At 35.7% G+C, this 21912-nt stretch overlaps 1 protein-coding gene across 1 annotated transcript in view; it reads right to left on the bottom strand.

The window, feature by feature from the left end:
* Nucleotides 1-21692, bottom strand: part of LOC138715603 (ionotropic receptor 75a-like) — a 49799-nt gene extending 28107 nt beyond the window's left edge. The window contains exons 1-3 of the mRNA XM_069848679.1: nucleotides 21669-21692; nucleotides 20395-20669; nucleotides 15275-15359 (exon numbers count right to left, since the gene is read on the bottom strand). Coding sequence (XP_069704780.1) covers nucleotides 15275-15359; nucleotides 20395-20669; nucleotides 21669-21692 — 384 coding nt within the window. The remainder of the gene's footprint in view (nucleotides 1-15274; nucleotides 15360-20394; nucleotides 20670-21668) is intronic.
* Nucleotides 21693-21912: the final 220 nt, after the last annotated feature.

The raw sequence follows: 21912 nt of genomic DNA, 5'->3' as shown, positions 1-21912 counted from the left end.
AATCTTGCTCAGGATTGGGACCGATGGCGGGCTTATGTGAGGGCGGCAATGAACCTGCGGGTTCCTTAAAGGTCATTTGTAGCTAAGTAATTGCTAAACTGTCGACATTACGAGCGTATTCCGAATCTCAGGGCTGAGCAATCTGATGGCTTCACTGATGTTCCACCGGAGTCGCACCGGTGCCATCAGCTTGCAGAGGTGGTGGCAGTCTCCATCAGCCGCCATCAGTGAATCTGATTGGTTCTTGCAAATCTAGTCTTTCAGTTGAAGCTCCCTGTAATGCAGATTTGAATAATTTCAAGGGAAAAATTGTTCCGGGGCAGGGTATCGATCCCGGGATCTCTGGTTGAACGTACCAGAGCTCTGCCAACTGAGCTACCCGGGAACTCCACCCGCCACCGTCTCAACTTTTCCCTTTATATCCACACAACTCGCGTGGGCTGACGAAACGCCAGAGACCCACATCGAGTGCACACAATCTCTGTGTGACTTGGAATTGTGGTTTTCTGTTAACGTACACAGTGACGTATTGGTGATTGGTTCTTGTATAGGGCGGGAATTAGCGGACGAATGACATCGTGCACTGTTGTGTCATGGCGGTGTGTTCTGCTTTATAATCCCGTCGCTCTAATTTCCGGCAGCCAATAACGTTGCAGGTCGGCTACATTTAAACGTGTGCGTCTTGTGATTCGCTGTTGAAGACATTGTGCATTTCCTAAGCCTCAGTAAAAACTTAATATAATCGCCCGCCATTTTAGCTCTTTCGTTGGCGTTCGCAGAAAGCACACTAGGACGTTATTTTCCGCTCAATTATTTGCTGAATTACAGTGCGTTTGATTTATTATCATAGGAGCTACGACATGATAATGTTTAACGGTGTGGCAAATAGATTCCTGGTATGGTAGCTCGGCAAGGAAAGAACAAAAATGGCGAACGATACTACTTATCTAGACTTTATAGAGCCTTCACTTCCTAAGACGTAAGAAAAAAGGAGGAGTCACGCCGGGAATAACAGCGTCGCGACTATAGTTCTGCTGTATTGTTTGTAATTAGCACAACGTAAAAACAGTATGTTAATGGCTTATGAGCGAACATGTCAACGGACCAGTTATTACTACCGGTTCAAGAAATAAATTGTTTATGTTCTCTTTTCTTTGAACGAGATGGTAGTACGGAAATTTCGTGAAATTTTGCTAGCGTAGCACAGACAACAACTTAGGCCTATACAGTCGCCATGACAGCCATCGATCCTTCTAGCAGTTTTGTTCCTATTTCGCTGCAGCGTGACGCCATTGTTGTCCACCGGTCCGGTGAGATTCGGAATACGCTGTATGTTGTGTCATTTTCAGTGTAGCGTCAAAATGGAAGGCGGAAAACTTATTTCGCTTGTAGAAAACTACGAAGAATTATGCAGGGTGGAAGGTAAGGTATGACATTAAATTGATAGGAGCCACAGATCTCGTTATTTAGAGTAAGTTTTGTCAAAACAAATTATAGGACTTACAAATAATGAGATAATTACAAGTGTTTCGACGGCAATTGCAAGATGTGTCAACGCCGCATAAGTAGTATCTCAAACCCCACGAGGTCAGTGATTTGAAGGGGGTGGGGTTAAGTTAAGTATTTAAATATTTAAATTAAAGATTTTTGTTTTATTGGGTTATTTTACGACGCTGTATCAACATCTAGGTTATTTAGCGTCTGAATGAAATGAAGGTGATAATGCCGTTGAAATGAGTCCGGGGTCCAGCACCGAAAGTTACCCAGCATTTGCTCGTATTGGGTTGAGGGAAAACCCCGGAAAAAACCTCAACCAGGTAACTTGCCCCGGCCGGGATTCGAACCCGGGCCACCTGGTTTCGCGGCCAGACGCGCTGACCGTTACTCCACAGGTGTGGACGAAATAAAAGAAAATCTTGAACTTTGATTAACAATTTTTTTCACTTTTCATATATTTTTTCCCTCGTGTTGTGTGTCTGATTTTTTTTTATTTTAGGAGGTTATTTTACGACGCTTTATCAACAGCTTAGGTTATTTAGTGTCTGAATGAGATGAAGGTGATAATGCCGGTGAAATGAGTCCGGGGTCCTACACCGAAAGTTACCCAGTATTTGCTCATATTGGGTTGAGGGAAAACCCCGGAGAAAACTTCAACTAGGTAACTTGCCCCGGCCGGGAATCGAACCCGGGCCACCTAGTTTCGCGGCTAGGCGCGCTAACCGTTACTCCACAGGCGTGGATTGTGTTTGTGATATTCTTAAACTCATAGCTCTACTGTGTACAACACAGGCTGCGGAAAACACTGAAAAAATTTCGTGTAAATTGATTCAGTAGTTTCAGAGAAAAATGCACTTAAGTTTGAGAAATATCAACTTACGGAAAACTGCATTTAAAAAAAAAGGATGTATGAATTATAAGCGTCACCAAATTTAAAGAGGCTATTTAAAGGGCTTATCTGCAGAGATACTCTACACAAAAAAATTATATATATATATATATATATATATATATATATATATATATATATATATATTGTGACAGCGACGTGAGATTCGAACTCACGACCAGCGTCCCGCAAGAAAGCAGATCGCACAGGCTCCACGGAACATTGAGTGACGTCGCGCGGTGGAGAGAAGAGAGAGGGTGTATTACGTCAACGCGAAGAGTTTGCGCGCGCATCTGGTGCTGGTAGAGAGGAGAGGGCTCTGGATTTCTCTGGAGTGCCATCTCTAGAGATGCGTGGAACCTTCGAGGCTACGTCGCTGTGGTTATAAATTACGGACGCGAAGGAACGACAGGAGTTTTTGCAGTTTGCAGTTTCAGAGTTTTCAGTTATTCAGTCAGTGAGTAAGCCAGAGCAAGCAAGCCAGACTTGTGTGCCGGAGTTCGACTCGAGTGTGCGTCCGCATCTGCGTCAGCATCCGAAGGCCTGAGTTCGAGTTCAGTGGATCGCAGTTGGAGGGACCTGAGTTCGAGTGCAGTGGACCGCAGTTGGAGGGACCCGAGTTCGAATACAGTGAACTGTCTCTGAAGGTCTGTGGTTCGAGATACTGTGAACTCGAGTGACTGAGATAGAAGAACTGTGAACTGAGAACTGATAGTTCTGATTTGTAAATAGTGCTTTGTAAATATTAGTTAAGATTAACAGTTCATTGTTGTGCGTAATAGTCCAAGTAAATTGTCATTGTCGTCGGTGGAGTGCTATAACGAATACTGTGTTGAGTGAAGATCCAATTGTTGACGAGAGCGTTTAAGGCGAATTGTAGAAAGGAATTATTGTTGTGACAAATAAATTACATTGTTGTTACTAACATACTCACAATATATATATATATATATATATATATATATATATATATATATATATATATATATATTGTTTCAAAGAGCAAGTTTTTGTCTTTTTTAAGGGTATATGTACGTGAACGACCACAAATGCTATCAGAAAATGCAGGCCCTAAATTTCTAAAAATTTTTAAGGAAATGAACTCACAATTAGACAAAAATTAGAAGGTACCACAACAAGACTTATTAGAACTTAAATATCTGCTAAAAGTATAAAAAAGGTTACTAATAATATTTTTTTAGGATTATTATTTCATAACTCCACAACCATTAGAGATAGAATTCTCAAATTTTGTACAATAATTTTACGTGCATTTATGCACAAGGTAGACTACAATAATGCCCATTTCTTTGAAAATAGAAAAATTAGGTCATAAAACATTATGTAAATTTTAATATACTTTATATAGGACAAATAAAAAATTAATTGTATTAAAATGAACAACTCTACATGTCTGAGAGCAGTCTACTTTTCAGAAATAAGTGTTTATTACATGCAGGAAAAATATTAAAGATGCCACAGAGACCATAACAATGTTATGGTTACCAAATGATGTAACTGTAGATTTTTTGTTTCCCCCCCCCCCGTACTTTGATAAAACTGGTTTGAAAAATATTATTAGTAAACTTTTTAATATTTTTATCAGTTATTTAAGTTCTAATATGTCTTGTTGTGGTACCTTGTAATTTTTGTCCAATTGTAAGTTCATTTTCTCATAAAATTTTAGAAAATTAGAGCCTGCATTTTCTGATAATATTTGTGGTTGTTCACGTACATATAGCCTTAAAAAATACCAAATAAAAAATTGGATTTTTTACCCCTAATCATTACCCGGTCCCCTTAAGATAAAAACTTTAAGAAAATATGTTGGGCAGTATGGACAAAATGTGTTTTTTGTTCACGACAATTAACTCTCTTGCAAGTTGTGTGTAGTAATTTTTTTAGTTGGTTATCTAATACGACGAAATGATAGCACAGAAAGAGTCCACAGAATCATGACAGCTTGCATGTTGAAAGTTCATCATTTGTGAAACAAGCAGTACGAATAGCCTTCAGAGCTTTATAATGCAATAGTATAAATAACAAACGGCTCTCCCGGTGGCCTTAGCTATGCATACACAAAGTTCGTATGACAATGCAATGCAGTATTTATCGAAAAAAAAAATACTTATTTGGTGTTGCTGGACACGGAAGATATTAAATGACAACAAAGAACATAGATTACTTATTTTAGTAAACTGCTTTGCTTACGTAAATTAAAAAAAAAAGTTGAACTAAGATTTTGTTTCGGTTGTATCCATAGCAACTTTTTTCGCTACGTGTCATTGCAATATGAGTAATTAATATTTAGGTTTACTTCATACAAAATGCTGTGTTTATCTCTAATGCTTACATGAAAACATTAGTAGTCTATATCTCTGGTCACCGGAGTGGTCAAGAGCTTAGCGAGCGGTACTCGTGCTCTGAGAATTAAGTCGGGACAGGTTCGAATCCGACTTGTACTAGTTGCTTCTTTGGACTTTTTCCGAGATTTTTCTCCAAATATAAGTCGAATGTTACGTAATTCTCAAGGCGATTTCTTAGATATACAACAATCTAGGTTGCCAGGAGACGACAGAAAACAAAATATGCGAAAATAAATGACTGAGGTGTATAAATTCATAGTTAATAATAAAAACATTAGGGTGCCATTTGAAATTTCAAATTGGAGATGGCTGGGGGTGGAGAGTGAAATCTAAAATGAAATAGAGCCTGGTTTCAGATTTCCCCCTCAATAACTAAATTGTCGTATTTTTTGTTTAAATTGAATTCAATTTAAATAATTAGTTATTTAGAGTTGGAAGTTTTGAAATGAAAGCCCTGTATGTTGACATATATTAAATCAACTGCTATTATACAAAGAGCGCACTCAATTGAGTGATTTGGTGGCCGAAATTCCACAGCATATGAACTGTTGGGCGAAGATTTAAACAGCCTATGTCAACATATATGTCGAACATGGCCACAAAGGGAAAAACACTAGAAGAGCAAGATTCGATCCGTCGTAGCTCAGTGGTTAGAGCGTTTGGTACGTAGAACAAAGGACCCGGGTTCGATCCCCGGCGTCGGAGCGAATTTTTCTCCTCCAATAACCATTGTTACCATAACAGATAAATTCTGTAGGCCCAAAAAATTAATCTTTACATATAATTAGTGTGTTTTATGTAGTCGTTTTACTCTAAAATCTGAGATCTAGTCATGAGCCCTAACCCCCGACATCTATCGATGGCGAGTTAGTTTATGTACAAGTAGAAAAGAAGAAGAAACAATATTTAACGCCGGAAGAAAAGATCGTCTGACAGATCCACAACTGATAAAAGGTTCAACTTTTTAGGATGAAGACAAATGAGGACTAAGCGCTGAGGCAATTCCCTTCGTACTCCGCTTATATACCTTGCGTACGATACGAATCTGTGATAGGTTAGATTTGGTTAGTTTAGGCTTTTATTATTCCTTGCATATACGATCAACTTATCTCCACAAAAATATATCCCTTACAAATTCAACGATTTTCATTTCCAAAATCACCTGAACTACCTCAGCGCTAGTTTCATCGAAATAAGATTATTATTTCAATAATTATTTCATGCTTGACAACACAATTTCCTACTGCACAAAACCACAAAGATACAATCAAAATTGAGGGGTTGGGTGCAAGGAAGGCACTTCTCTCAAATGCAAATTTCGTGAAAATTGAGGTTGAAAATTCAAACCGTAATGAATGTGGATCTATGCACGCCTTTATATTTTGGGTACTCCTGACCTCTATGATCACAGTATTGAACTACAACTTGATGGCCATATGCATAACAGATCAAACAACACAATAAAGCGTTTTACTCAAAAAGAGCACATTCTCTAAAATGCCCTTCTTGCGCCCAGCCCCTCAATTTTTGCGGAGTTTTTTGTACATTATAGATACTTACTAGTGCCCTCGTTCGAAGACCAATTCCACCAAAATCGTTCGGCTATAGTAAATGGTTATGGTCAGCCTTCCATAACATGTATTTCACTCATCTATGCTTTATTCACTGCCTACTGGATCAATTGTGCTAGGACGAGTCCATTACTAGATGGAGGGGTCAGCGAATAGGGATTATATGCTGTAGAATGGACAATGATTGAAACATCCTGTTCTGTTTTTCTATGCGCATGTGCTCCGTCGGCGTTTAGTTCCACTTTCAAGCGCTAGAGGTCAGTGTAATCAAGCACACACTACAGTTCCTCGATAGCAATCCGGGATCCGAACATCGCCTACCTTGTTGCATAATCCAGTAACGGTTTTGCTTCCAATAAATTGAAATTAACAGATTTTTCTTATTTCTCAGTGATAAATTAGCTGTGATAATAATGTTTATGTTTTATATATAATAAATTATATTATAAATAATATAATACATTATAAAGTTACGTATCAAATTCTACGTACAATGACAGCTCAACCAGTTGTTCCTCCCCCCTCTTTGTAAATTCGTCTACTGTGCTCCAACCAGTGTTGCCAACAGTTGTTCGTATAATCCCGCTAGATGGCTTTCGAAAATACGCGATTTTCTAACAAATATCTCTAGATTTTAATGTATACTTATTATTCAATAATAATAATAATAATAATAATAATAATAATAATAATAATAATAATAATAATAATAATAACGGTCAAGATAGAGCATCCGCCCGCCAATGTAACGAATACTGCACACTATTATCATTGCCAATGTGGCGCTATAAAGCAATTTTGAACACTTTTATCACACACACAACATATTTAAATTCTTATTGCACGATATATGTTACCGTTAAAACCCAAAATTCGACAAAACTAGTTTCAACTAGTAAAACCTAGTTTTAAAAGATAGACAGACAGACAGACAGACAGATAGAAAGCGAATTTTCGTAAGATGTAGAATCAGTGACAGGTCAGGTTTGGTTTGCTTAAGATTTTTTATGCTTTTACCAAACAAACGCCTAAACAAACCAAACCTAACCTTACACTGATTCTAGATCACACGAAAACTCACTTTCTATCTATCTTTATTTGTTTAAACTAGTTTTTACTATTAATAAGTATTTAATGAATTTCAATCTTAAGGCATATAAACTTGCAAATGTTTATTTCCTATTTAATAACAATATATGAACGTTTTCGCCGTTTAGGGCATCTTCAGATATAACAAAACATATTATCTGGACCTATGATAACATATTATGCAAATAACAAGGAAAATAGAGAACAATATATGTGGTACATGAAATTCATGAGCTTTATGTAGATATAACATGAAACAGGATGAATATTGAGATAATCTTTGAATTTGAACTTAGACTGGACGAATATTTTATTTTATACATATAGCTCATGTTACAATTAATATACAATGTTTAAAATTTGTCAATGTTTATATGCCTTAAGATTGAAATTCATTAAATACTTATTAATAATTTACCAGGCATATTGATATATTAAAATGAATTGTAAATTAGTTTTTACTAGTTGAAACTAGTTTTGGCGGACTTCGGGTTTTAACGGTAACATATATAATATGGAATTATCACTACACATCCTTTATTTCACAAAACACACACTGAACGAATTAAATGCAATTATGAAAGCCGCTTATAATGCTAATATGTATTTCATTTCAGAAACTTTAAAGATTAAAAACCGCTAGTATTCCCGCTAAGCGGGATAATATAATTTTACCCGCGAGACGGTTATCCAAAAAAGCTAGATTTAGCGGGAAACCCGCTGAATTGGCAACCCTGGCTCCAACTACGAGAAAGTCTCTGCCGGATGAGACGAAACGGAGTAATGCTGTGAATGAATGTTGATGTCATAAGATGTCATAAGGTCACACACGTGGGTACTCATATCTCTATTGGCTCGCTGTCACAGCACAAACAATAACATTGATATAGACATGTTTATACTACCGTAGTTACAAAATTAGATCACTGTTAATCTCCTGGTCCTTTAATCTCTCCATACACATGCAGGAGAGCGCATGGTTTTTAAACTGGCGTTATAACGATAATATTATCTATCTACTTCGCTCCAATAGATGAGGCAATAGTAAGCGCATTCCTTTCACGGTTGATCTCCTGGTTGGAGAACAGTACCAACTTATGCTCCATGGCGCATGCGTAAGGTTGGGTGGAGACGCTCTCCCGACGCGACGGTTTCGCCATGTCATTACAAGGCGTTTCCTTGGCCCTTAAAAACCCTTCATTGACAACCAGACTTGAATTAGTGAACGTCTCAGCCACTATCTAGCATATTAAAAAGAAGACTAAGGACGAAATTCAGAAAGTGTAAATATTATTCACTAAATTTAGAAAAATCTTTTATGGTACGGATTATCCGATTTTTTCGATTCATTACCATTCATTACCACCGATAATAGAGGTTCTACTAGGCTGACCAGACGTCCCCGATTTCCGAGGACAGTCCCCGGGTTTGAGTTGCTGTCCCCTGGAAGCAAATGTCCCCTTTTTGTCCCCGGAAATTAATTTTGTCCCCAGAAATTTTGATTTTGCTTCAATGACATTTTACACATGAATATTTAAGTATCGTGATGGAACTGCTGTAACTCATGCACATTTCTGAACGGTTCTCAGTATGAGACAAAAGAACCAGCCAGCACAGTATGAGATATTCTGCACTCTCTGAGAAGAACATACCAATATACCATCTTTGTCTTCATTCGCGTTGCGCGGAAGCATTAAAAATGCCGCAGCGTCCATGTTTAAGTAGTTCAAAACATGAAAAGTTCTGTGACAAACCAACAGGTGAAAATTGGTGTGATGTTTTTCAACATTTCAAAAAAAGAATTATATTCCATTTGAAAATCTTCTCAGAATAGTATCATTAATCATGTGTCTTTCAGTCAGTAATTCGTCAGTTGAAAGACTTTTGTCCACAATGAACTCAATCTGGACTGCTGAAAAGTCAAGAATGAAAATTGAAACAGCTTTGTTACAAGTGAAAACAAACTTTCATTTCTCATGTGAAGAACTTAGTGTTAAGCTATATGGGAATGAACAGATCCTTAAAACGATACATTCTTCAGACCAGTCTACTTGTAATATGATTTTTTAGAATTCAGTGTGTACAATATTTTGTGAAAGATTTCGATGCTTGCATCAGTACTGAAATTGAATTCTTAGTGGCTATAATTATGTATAGAAGTTACGTGTGTTTATTCATTTAATTCAGAAAGTTAAGATACTCTACAAATTTAATGTGCAAATTTCTATAATTGTATCCACTGTTACATGTAATTTCTGCAATAGTTCAACGGATAGTGACTAGATAAGCGTTTGTGGTTTTTCTTGAAGTTGCCGATGTCCCCTGTTGAACCATAAAAAATCTGGTCAGCCTAGGTTCTACTGTAATCTTTAGATTAATCACTAGTGACTTGTGCAGCAAATGCTGCAAACTAAGTTCATTACACGTTCAAATAAACATTTTTCACATTTATTTTCAATGAAGAATACCAGACATTCTGAAAGTTATTTGCTTCCATAATAATGAAAGATACTCTCTTTCGAGCCATTACTGAAGAGAACCACGCATATAAATATCTACACCACACCGCCATTAAATATATGAAAAAGACCCAACCCCACTTGATTAATAACTATAAAAATATTTGATTTTTAATAATATTATTATCTTAAGTAAGTTTTATAGTTTTCAGTAACATATAGTATATATACTATATAGCCGCCACTCAGTAAAATATAGAAATCAAAATCTAATTTAAGTTATTCTCTACATCTACTTAAATAACCCCAAAACGTTTCACTTTCATATCATCAATATAGCATTAATATGTATAATTAATGAAAAATAGTCACATCATGGCATTAACTACAATAATATTTCATTTCTAATGGTAATAATATTATCAAACCACCTCAGCTGTACCCAGAAAATTACACACCACAGAATCGAACCCTGTAAATTATTTTTAGTAAGTTAAGTTTTTAATAACCAATTCAATTTGAGCTCTAAATATGTCAGCATTCTTGCAGATCATGGCCTTCATCTAATATTGTTTACTATAGTGTGTGTTTTGTGTTATTCTGAAATGCAATTAGCTAGTTTAGCTAGTTCTCAAAACTGACTGATGGATTTTGGAAAATAGGAAAATTATGTTGAAAAATTGACATTTCACTGAAAACTACTTTTTTTTAACTTTGAGTTCCAAGCCTCAAAATGAGGGGTCATTTATCAAAATCCGTTCAGCCGTTTTCCCGTAATTTCCACTACCAGTTCAAATTGTATAGATATTTATAATACCGGGCCTAAGAAGAACGTTTAATATACGTTGAGTCAAAGACACTTTTGACCTTTTCTGAAATTATGCCGACTCTGATAAGAGCCGAAGATTTTTGTGGAATTGGAATTGTTCGGGATTACATCACACAGGATAAAAGTCAGAAATCTGCTGTAACGAATTATTGAAGGCATCCACCGCCTTCTTAAAATTGAAAAGCCTCAATATAAATTCATCTAAGTAGGAAAACAGATTCTCTGTGATGGTTCCACACATTTCCTCATTCTCCTTTTTTTGCATTTTTTTAGAAGCATTCCACATTACTGGTATGGGCTATTCCATCTCAAATCGACCAAAATATAGAGAAAATTGACCTTGCAATTTTTAAATCAATGAAACTTTTTCTATCCATTGAAAACTGTGATACAATGCTTTGTGCAAAGTTTGAGGCATCAGAACTTCATAGTGTTTAAATTAAAATGTTTAAATTTATCGTATTTTCATAAAATTAGCAATTTTAAACTATTGTGGCTCCGAAACCCTTTCACCCAAAATCATGGTTTATTTTGATGCTGAGAAATTAAAGTTTATATTGACATGTAAACAGTTTTTCTTACTTTTTATGGAAATGGAGAAATTTAGATTTTTCTTCATTAAGACGCCTTTGCTTAGAAAAAAATATTTAAAAAATATATGGTTATATTCCGCATTGAAAGTACAAATAAACACATATTTTTACTGGTGCACCGTTGATAAGAAAGTATTGAAAATATCAAATAAAGAAAATAAATAGTACGCGCGTGAACTAACCAGCTGACTGTGAGACAAGCAAGGCCAGGAGACAAACATGTGATGTTTCGTCTAGTAGCGCATAGCTAGGCTAGCTTTATCACAGGTTTTCATAAACACAGGAGTAAAATGACGCCCAACGGTCTTTTATCTTCAGCTCTCGGCCAGTGCGTGCCGTTCAAGTCCAGGCGTGTGAAAATAATTTATTTAATACCCTCGAAACTTATTGCCGAGCCACTAAGCAAACAATGCCAAATCCCTCTTAATAATGTAAGATTTTTTCTCAATTTTTTTTTTTTTCATTTTTACAAATGGGCAAAAAGCCTAAAAGTAAGTAAAATCAGATTATCTGTCTCTCTGTGTACAATAATAATAAGTATTACTTCTTATCATAACCTACCAAATGTCAGCTTCAAAATGAGCTCTGGTTCAATGTTCTGCAGTAAATGGTTCCAGAGTTCTGAGCGCTGAAAGAGGCTTGTTTTTATAAAATACGCTAAATTTGTCGCTCAATAGTACGAAAACCGTTTGACTTTCGACAGTATATTTTTTAAAATGCACTGTCCTCAGCACCTTGTATAAATAGGGAAAAAATTAGAGTATTAAAAAAATGCGAGGTTTTTTACTGATCGATTTCATATGGAATAGCCCGTATGTACTCCTGTCACAGGATCTGCGAAGTTTTGAGATTGGTTCACCGTGTACACTGGAATGACAGGAACAGCACGATATGCCCCCCATTGATCTGAATGAACTCCCATAGCCGGAAGAACACCTTCGACACTAATGGGGGGTATCGAGACACAAACTCGAAAACTTCTATTCTCCTGTTACAGTTGTACATACAGCGTAGAGGATCAATCTTGCTTCTGCTTTGTCATCTGGCTTTCGTCCGCTTGGACAGCAGTTCCGGGTAGGGTTGCCAGGTCTTACGTTTTTCCACTAAGCTTTACTTTTTTCCTCATATTTTAAGGCTTACGTTTTTCTTTTGCCTGTAAGACTACTTGAATCGCTATATATTAAAAGGGCGGAAGTCACATTTTTTTTTTTTCAAAATTCATTTTTTATTGAAATATGTTCTCTTACCATATTAGCATCATTTAAAATGGAACCAACACATTAATTACCTTTGTAATAAATTGCGTAAAATAGTATATTATTTTGTTTTATTGAGGAATTACTCGTCAATAAGTTTATTACGTACAATATATTTAACTTTATTTCAACCAGTAATTATGTATGGAAATGATAGGAACGGATAGCTCATTTAAATCCAATTTTAATCCACTTTATTTATTACAGAAGAAAATAATTAAAATATGTCTTCATAAACCTATTGATTGAATAATTTCGAGGGAAAAATTGTTCCGGAGCCGGGTATCGAACCCGGGACCTTTGGTTTAACGTACCGACGCTCTACCACTGAGCTACTCGGGAACTCTAACCGACACCGATCCAATTTTTCCCTCTATATCCACAGACCTCAAAGTGGGCTGACAACCGTCAAGCAACCAACTTCGAGTGCACACTAACTCCGTGTGACTTAAATTGTGGTTTTCTGTTTACGAACAGTGACGTGTATTATGCAAATCAAGATTTTCAGGTATAACTCCCTGTAAAGGTCCCGGGTTCGATACCAGGCTCCGGAACAATTTTTCCCTCGAAATTATTCAAATCAACTTTACAGGGAGTTATACCTGAAAATCTTGATTTGCAACCTATTGATTTTCCATCTCAAAATTTGTTTTTAGACTTTAATATACTTAACGTGAGACAAATTTTATTATATTGTATTAATAAAATTCATACATAAAAATCGAAATAATTTTGAATTGTATTCTCATAGTTATGATACAAAAGGTATGAATTCTTTAAGATTGTTTGAACCAAAATGCAACACTGTTACAGTATTAAAATCATAGTAGTAATTTAGGCCCAAGAATATATAACACATTTATATTTAAATAGCCTAATCTTGTCAATTCTAATAGTTCTAGTATTAAATTAAAAAGTTATGTATGGATTTTATAAAAATTGAAAAATTGTAAATTTAGATTTATATACTATAATTGCATAGTAGACATAAGACAAATTGTATTGTATACTTATTAATTTCAATTCAGGAATCCGCCCCTGAGCACGAGTTCTCCTCTTTCAGGAGCGAGCTAAAGTTTTTCTGTATATATTATATTTTATGTTACAATTATTAGCAAAATAATAAATTAATTAAATAAATAAATAAATAAATAAATTTTATGTTAAAAGAACTTAAAAAAGCCAGTAAAATGGTTAAAATGCAACATAACATTTTATAATTTATATTAAAATTGCGGATGTGCTTGACAGTTTTTTTGTCTCCCCTGTAAAATTTGTATTTTTGGACTTCCGCCCTTTTAAGAAATGACGATTCATTTATTCCTTTTTTATCTTTAATCCGCGTACATTATTTTGAAAGTCCCGGAATATTGCAATAACAATGACATTACATAGATGACAATATTCCTTTTTTAATAGTTCTGTTAAATTTTTTGTGAGTTTTATGCCAGTATGCAGTATTATCTTGAAAAATGCTATAATTTTACATGAAATAATGGATATTGAAAGTTACATAGCTTTTCATCTAATCAAAAATTTAAAGTTGATATATCGACACTGCAAGAATTTGTGAACCTTGATGAATCGACAGAGGAATTTTTTGAGAGTAGGGTTGTTTTATTAGAACGTAATCATTATCAAAGTAGTAGTGTTTGTAAGTGGCCTTACTTTCTTTTTTTTCTAAGGTTTATAAACAAAGTCATAATTCTGTGGCCGGGAGGGAAAAGGTCTTAAGTAAAAATTTTATACTTTTCAGGAAAGCAGTAGAAATAATGAAATTGTTGTCAATTATAGAGTTTTTTTTAATTAGGAGGTTTTTCCTGGATATTATTTGTTTACATTTCTTCTAAAATAGGTAACGCTGCTCATTTAACAATTTTCTTGATTATTTCCAAAAATAGCCGCACTTAAGCCCTTTTAAGACCAGAAGCCAAACTGAGTAGAAGGGACTATTAAACATAAGACCTTTTTCATGTCAAAATAAATTAGAAATGTAAATTATTAGGAATGCAAAATGGGTCTTAAACAATTATAGGACTGTTTACCTGGTGCTTAAAGTTTTAAAAGGAAAGGGCTTCAGTATGTGATAAAAAGCTAAAATACAAGTTAGACCTTTTTAATAAGGAAGCATGGAAAGTAAACATGTGATGGTTTGTAAGGAATAAAGTATTAAACATTCTTAAGTCCTTTATTCTGTGTGTGCTCGATTCAAAAAGTACTTAGGACATTTGGTAACGCTCCATAAGTCCAGTCAGGAGTCTTATTTGACTTTAGCCGTTTTACCAGATTGTAGAGAATTGTTTCCGCTTTCAGAATATATAAAAATCTCATTGTCACAAAAAATTGACTTAAGACCTTTTTCCTCCGAACCACAGAATTAAGGTTCCTACTAGCATTCCAGCTTCTGATGCCTTCGTAGAAAGGGTTTTACACTAATGAAGAATATATTGCCGATTGCTATAAACAGGAGTCATCCTGAGCAAAGCAAAACTACAAACTGAATTTTTCTTTCATTTGTGAACATTTTCACTAATTTACAAAACAGGATGAAAAATTGTTAAGAGCAGCTAAATTTCAAGAGAAATACGAGAAGGAATAAATTAAACATATATTGTGTAAACAGTGTTCTATTCAGAGTAATAATAAATAAATGCATCATGGCAAATCTTCCTTTTCATTTCTTAAAAAAACCTGACAACCTAGTCCCAGTTCCTCCAAGTCTCACCGGATTCTGCACCAGCCACCAGTCTGCATCTAGGAAGTACCGGTGCTGTAGAATAGCCGTTATATGAGATCCTAGAGCTGTCTTGCTATTCCAAGTGGAATCGAGTAAGCCCAAAGATAAGCAAGCAAGAGGAAGATATTTAAAGCCAAATTCTGTCACCTTTCATGGATCGCTTACGTCAGGCATGTCAATTGATGCCCACAGGAGCAAGCGCGCGCTTTAGAGCCCAGGGGAGCCTGAGCGCTTTACAGCGGAAAGGAAAGAGACAGACGAAAGAGGTGGTATATGCCGCTTGGTCGAGCTATATTCACGGATGACCAGCACTAATTCAATATATAAAGGAAAGAGAACTTATTAAAACTGTATCCATGTTAATTTTTAGATTTGCCTGAGAAGTATAAGTGCATTATAAGAATGAAAGTTTTAATTTTAATGCTCATTTTTCACAAGTTTGATTTTTTTATTCAAAAGAAATATTTTCTCAACTTTCCGTATAGAAAAGTGAAATTTTCAGTTATAGGCGTATTTATTTAGTAGCCTTACAGAATGTTTTCGTAAATCTAATATACCGTATATACGTATTACTGAAGATAGTGTACTGAAAATTTTGAAAATATTCGCATGGATATTTTTTGCAAGGAAATTTATTAACAAAGCAACTACTGTTACATCATAAGCAAAATATATGTGCCCATGTGTTGTAAAAATGTCAGCTCTATAACTTCAGCAGATTTCGAGAAAATAATTTAATATTCTGATGATAGGATGTTGCTCACAAATATCACCTTAAAATTATAATGCGATAAGAGTTTTGTTATGTAATATTAGTTACATTTAAACAGATACAGTACCTAGGTAACTTTGCTTTGTACTGTAATATTGTTTTGATTAGTTTATTGATTACTTTTGTAAGGCTAAAGATACTATCAATATAAATTCCAAGTTATCATGTCATACTCAATCTCTTTCTTTGGAATATCACTTTCTTTATGAATGATGTGTTTCATCCACTTAATACAGTATAACATTATACTACTATGGAATTTAAGTGAATATTCCTTCTTAACTCTCTATTATGTTATCAAGATTTAAAACACAAGTGCAATATTAAGAAATCAGTGTTAGTACTTTTGTTTCACAGACAATATAGATAATATTAAACAGAAAGAAGCCATATAAAAATAACGACATAAAATTTCACGTCTTCCGTTTGAAGTTTGTGTACCACTGTTTTCTTAATCTAACAGGCTGCTTATTCACATACACAACCCTTCCTTTTTCCATACTTAGCGCTTGCTGCCCGCGGACGACGTCAAGGTCATAAAAATGCGCTTGCTTTGACAACACTGGCTTATGTGATGGACACCGCCACAGTACGCCGTCATTGACGTAGTATCGTACCTGGGTCATTTGCCCACCACATCCAAACGGCAGGATTTCTGGCTAATATCCCGCGATCCCGAAGAAAACCAATTTGCCAATTCCATAGTTGAAACTTCTGTCTATGCTTCAAACAAGTTCATCGTCTTGAGCAACTGGACACACTACTTATCATTAGTGAAGCTGCAGATATGATGCTTTATGTCAGCGATGGGCGTTTGAGTGCATTTGCCCTCGTTGCGCGCGGGGAATTCCAAGAGCGAGCGCTGTAGTGTGCCAGCAGCTGTAACAGATCTTACAGCTTTTAAATGAGCTGAATTTAGGACTTCAGGGAAAAGAAATTCTTAATACACAATTTGCAGATAGAATTGCAGCTTTTAAGGAGAAATTGCTGTTATGGATACGTCAAATGCAAAAGGGCGAAATATATCATTTGCCATCCTTATCTAAGCGCATAAAAATTTGAAAAATGAAAATTTCGAAATGTAAGCATGTATTCTATCCGGTCTATTAGAGGAATTTACATCAAGGTTCCACGATTTAGATTGCCTGGAAATGGATTTGCGTATTTTTGCTACATGTTCTGATTCCAACTGATTATTATTGATAACGTCCCCCCCTTCATTATAGTGTGAATTGATTGACCTGCGATGTGATCGAGAGATGCGAGCAAAATATGATTTAAGGTCGAGTCTTATGCAGTTTTATGACGGATTCCCAAGGGGACGTTTTCCCAATCTGCATAAGCTGTGTGAGAAAGTTTTGTGTTTATTTGGTTCCACTTATAGATGTGAACAGTTATTTTCTATTACGAAAATAAACAAATCTCAAACAAGAAATTATGATGAAAGAGTAATGGAACGGAGAAAAATTCTCTCCGGCGCCGGGATTTGAAGCCGGGTTTTCAGCTATACGTGCTGACGCTTTATCCACTAAGCCACATCGGATTCCACCCCGGCGTCGGAAGAATCGTCTCAGTTTTAAGTTCCAACTCTTGGGTTCCCTCTAGTGGCCGCCCTCTGCACTACGTCATAGATATCTATGAACTTAGGACCGAAGTCCACACATGTGCTGAGGTGCACTCGTAATGAGTGACTAGCTGGCCGGGATCCGACGGAATAAGCGCCGTCTTAAATCACGAAGTGATTTACGCATATCATATATATTATTTTAATGTACCGAAGTACATATGATATTTCCATGCAGATATTCTGCGTCATCATACGATGAAAGAGTAATGTAACGGAGAAAAATTCTCTCCGGCGCCGGGAGTGGCTTAGTGGATAAAGCGTCAGCACGTAGGGCTGAAAACCCGGGTTCAAATCCCGGCACCGGAGAGAATTTTTCTCCGTTCCATTACTCTTTCATCGTATGATGACGCAGAATATCTGCATCGAAATATCATATGTACTTCGGTACATTACAATAATATATAAGAAATGATGGGCTTTTAACGGCAGTTCTTGGCATAGCTTGTGCTAATACAGTTTCTCCAAATCTTGAGAAATTGAGTAATATGAATTAATGTGCAATAGACATGTTTTGTTTTGTGTTTAAGGAAGTGTTCCATTACTTTGTGTTCTTATTTAGTTTGGTAGAATAACATGTTATTTTGAAACATACAGTACGTACCGCAACTTGAATAAACCGGTTTTCGTGCACTCTATAGGCACACTTCTCTAGTAGTGCACCGTGCAAGCACAGAGTGCATAATTCTGCCCAACCCTGCTTTATGTTAATAATTACGTCATATCCGACCTCCTTAAAATAGATCAGTTCAAAACGAGAAAAAAACCCGAAGCATAATTTAAAATTCTGTTTCCACATTATTTCCTGTACCACAAAGGGAGGCCTATAGAGAAAAAAAAACGCCATTTTTGTACAGAAAAAAATCTATTTTTCAATTTGTTCTGAAAATGATTCCCAATAATCTACTCTACGTGTTTTCAAAGTTAAAAGGGACAAAGTCGACTGAAACCCTTAGTAATGACGTCATAATTAAAGGTCCGCTATGTGACTTTTTTTTTGTGTTTTAAAGTGTTATATGCTTCCCATTTCTTATTCCTTCCTGTTTCGTGATTTCATAATCGCATAACCGCCTCTCCGTAATAGCCCCTATTCGGTGGTAAGAGATGAATCAGAAGCAACATTGTTCAAAAAATGACACATTCCATTACACGCTTGCTTCAAATGTGCCTCTTACGAGGAAGTGGAACAATAACCTGACCTATCTGTAAGACGCTTTGAAGGCGATGTGATCGAATAGGCCAGTCTTGCGATGGTGATTAATAATTCCGAGCGAGAGCTCTTTTATGCCCGCTGCGCGCGCGCGGAGCTCTTTTACCTGTAAACATTGCTAAAGGATGTACAGATCTTAGAACACAGCGCATCATGACGGAACGGAAGCGCTTAAAGCTTTCAAGGAAGAGTGGAAGATACAATATTTATGCTTCGAACATGGTGATGAGGTCCAGTGTTTGTTATGCAAAAAAAAATATCATTTGCAAAAAAGCAACAAAAACGGCATTATGAGACGCAACATGAAAAAAATATATAGGCATTATTCAGGAGAAGAGAGAAATAAATTCATTTCGGAATTGACATCGAAGTAAATCAATTTATATTTGGGTCAGTAGATTGTATCTAGATTCCTTTTTTTCTTTATTTTAAATGTATTGTTGATGTTTTATTTGTTGCTTGTTTCTGGATATTTACTTTTATTAGACTACGTGTTTCTTTAATTTAGAAATAATATTTTATCTTTGATTGCACTTTAACTTATACTATTACTAAGCTCAAAATGCTAATTCACTTTTATTTCAATAACTATTTTCAGGATTTTGAGCAAATATGAACTAAACATTTTGAAAACTTTGATGCAAGGAGCTTTTTTAGTAACGTCAATATAAAATATACTTAAAAATATAATTTCAAAACTATTAGACCTAATTGCACCAAATTTTGTACAGATGATATTATTATAGATCTGTTTACATAGTTTAAATTTCACAAATTTTCACCGAAATTGTGGAAGTTTGAAAAGTCATACATATCCCCTTAAATGATTGACCCCAAAAATTACGATGGCTCTCAATATCTTAATTTGATCAATTTGTTTTTTCGTGTTACATGCATCTCACAAATCGCTCTAAGAAAACTGATTACATAATCACGACTGGAGAGTGAGGACTACATTTTCACAATCACATAATCAATAAACTCTATTTCAATCAATATTGCCATTATTATTTTTTCAACAAATACTCAAAAGTACTTAGAGATCACACACGTCGAGCAGGTAGACCCTATTAGTTTCTCCTAACCAATGAAGTGAAGTATTTACATAATAAATAATTGCTTTTAACAATAAAATGGTTTACATACAATTAACTTTTCCTATTTCTCTTTTTGTTCCTAAAAAACCCTTCCCTTTGCGATTCGTTTATATATGTACATGTATATTAAATAACTTAGTAATTAGCCCTATTACATAGCCAGACATTTAGTAACGCAAGTTATTGTAATAATTGCTGCCTTTAATCGCTGCATGTGCATGTACTGTACATCCCTGTTGTCTACGTTACGACGCTACGTAGTGGATGCGCTATTCGCTCGTGATCAAGGTCGAGCTCTTCTACCATGATTGGGAGCTAATATCGTCTCATCCCTGGAGTAGGCAGTGACTCACAAGCAAAGAGAAATGAAATACATACAAAGAACTTCGGACCATAACCATTTACCATTGCCAATCGTTCTTTGGAGATCCAGCAGGAAATCTCTGTCCAAGACTCCAACCACGTTCTGGGGTCATTACGAGGGACGATCCGTCCATGATCTTGTACACGTCCTGCAGAATAAATTCATCCTTCCCGGATCCTAACCGCACCAGCGCGAACTGGCTGTCTAGAAGAATGTTCACCTCGTGCGAAGCTATGACAGTACCATTCGATTCTGCAGAACGGTCAGTGAAGACCAGCCAGAAGTGTAGCGTACTGAACAACGTGTGTTCGCAGGCCTGGAATATAAAAAAAATCAGACTTATTGCTTTGCTCTTTTACACTCAAACACATTTCCTGCACTGAAATATCATATGTACTTCGGTACATCATTGTAATATGATACGCGTAAGTAATCACTTCGTGATTCAAGACGGTGCCTTGTCCCGTCGGATCCCGGCCACTTAATCACTCGTAATGAGTGCACCTCTGTAGGTCTACATAGTGTTGGACATTGTGCCACTGTCACATATTCTGTGACGCAGTACATGAGGGTAGGCAACCAAAAGGGGCACAGAGAGGTAGAACTTAAATTGAGAAGGATTCAATCCGGCATCGGAACTGGAATCCGGTGTGGCTTACAAGGAGAGGACACGCTCTGTATATCACCGAATTAAATCAGATTTTGTGACATGAAAGTACAAGACGTACTGTTTAAAGTCATACCTGGTATGGGTGGCCAATGACCCCTCGTTTTGGAAATATTGGCTATTGTTTGTGACATACTTCCGTTAGGTGTCTAATAGGAAAACATTAGACTGTGTAACGGCGTAGCTCATATGGTTCGATGCTGAGTTGTCATCCAGGCACCCCGAGTTCGAATCCTAATGCCTTTTCATTTTTTAAACTTGATATTATTATTATTATTATTATTATTATTATTAGTATTATCATTACTATTATTTTATTATTATTATTATTATTATTATTATTATTATTTCTTCTTTTATTTTTTTATTCACTTTCAGTTGTCAGCTCCTATATTCAAAGCCATGTTGAAATATGCGTGGTATGCATCAAAATTAATAAACGAACAACAAGTTTTTGTGAATGTGAATGATATCTGTTTCGCAGCAGAAGTGCGGAAAAATGTGTGTGACTGTGGACAACCTTCTTTCATTTGCTGTGCAGGAAATATGTTTATTTTGTGTGTTTTTATGACATCATAATGAATCGGGTACAAAATGAAATGGAATAGCTGCTGCAGAAATAGAACAGACACCAGTGACACATCTTACCTTCCTACGTGAGTAGTATTTCATTGTTTATCCTTTAGAATACGATGTTAGTTAATTAGTAATTTGTTTAAAACATGATGAAGCATTCAATACATTGAGAAATATGATATAGGTATGTAAATAGATAACTGTGATCACAATATTAATCATTAATAAAAGAAAAAATATATAGGACGAGTTAATATTCGAACTTGGGTTGTCTGGATTACAACTCAGCACCCAACCATATGGGCTACGCCCTTAC

Source organism: Periplaneta americana, chromosome 15 (genome assembly GCF_040183065.1).
Source record: "Periplaneta americana isolate PAMFEO1 chromosome 15, P.americana_PAMFEO1_priV1, whole genome shotgun sequence".
Lineage (NCBI taxonomy): Eukaryota > Metazoa > Arthropoda > Insecta > Blattodea > Blattidae > Periplaneta > Periplaneta americana.
The sequence above is the reverse complement of the archived record's forward strand: the minus strand, read 5'-3'. Positions and strand labels throughout refer to the sequence as shown.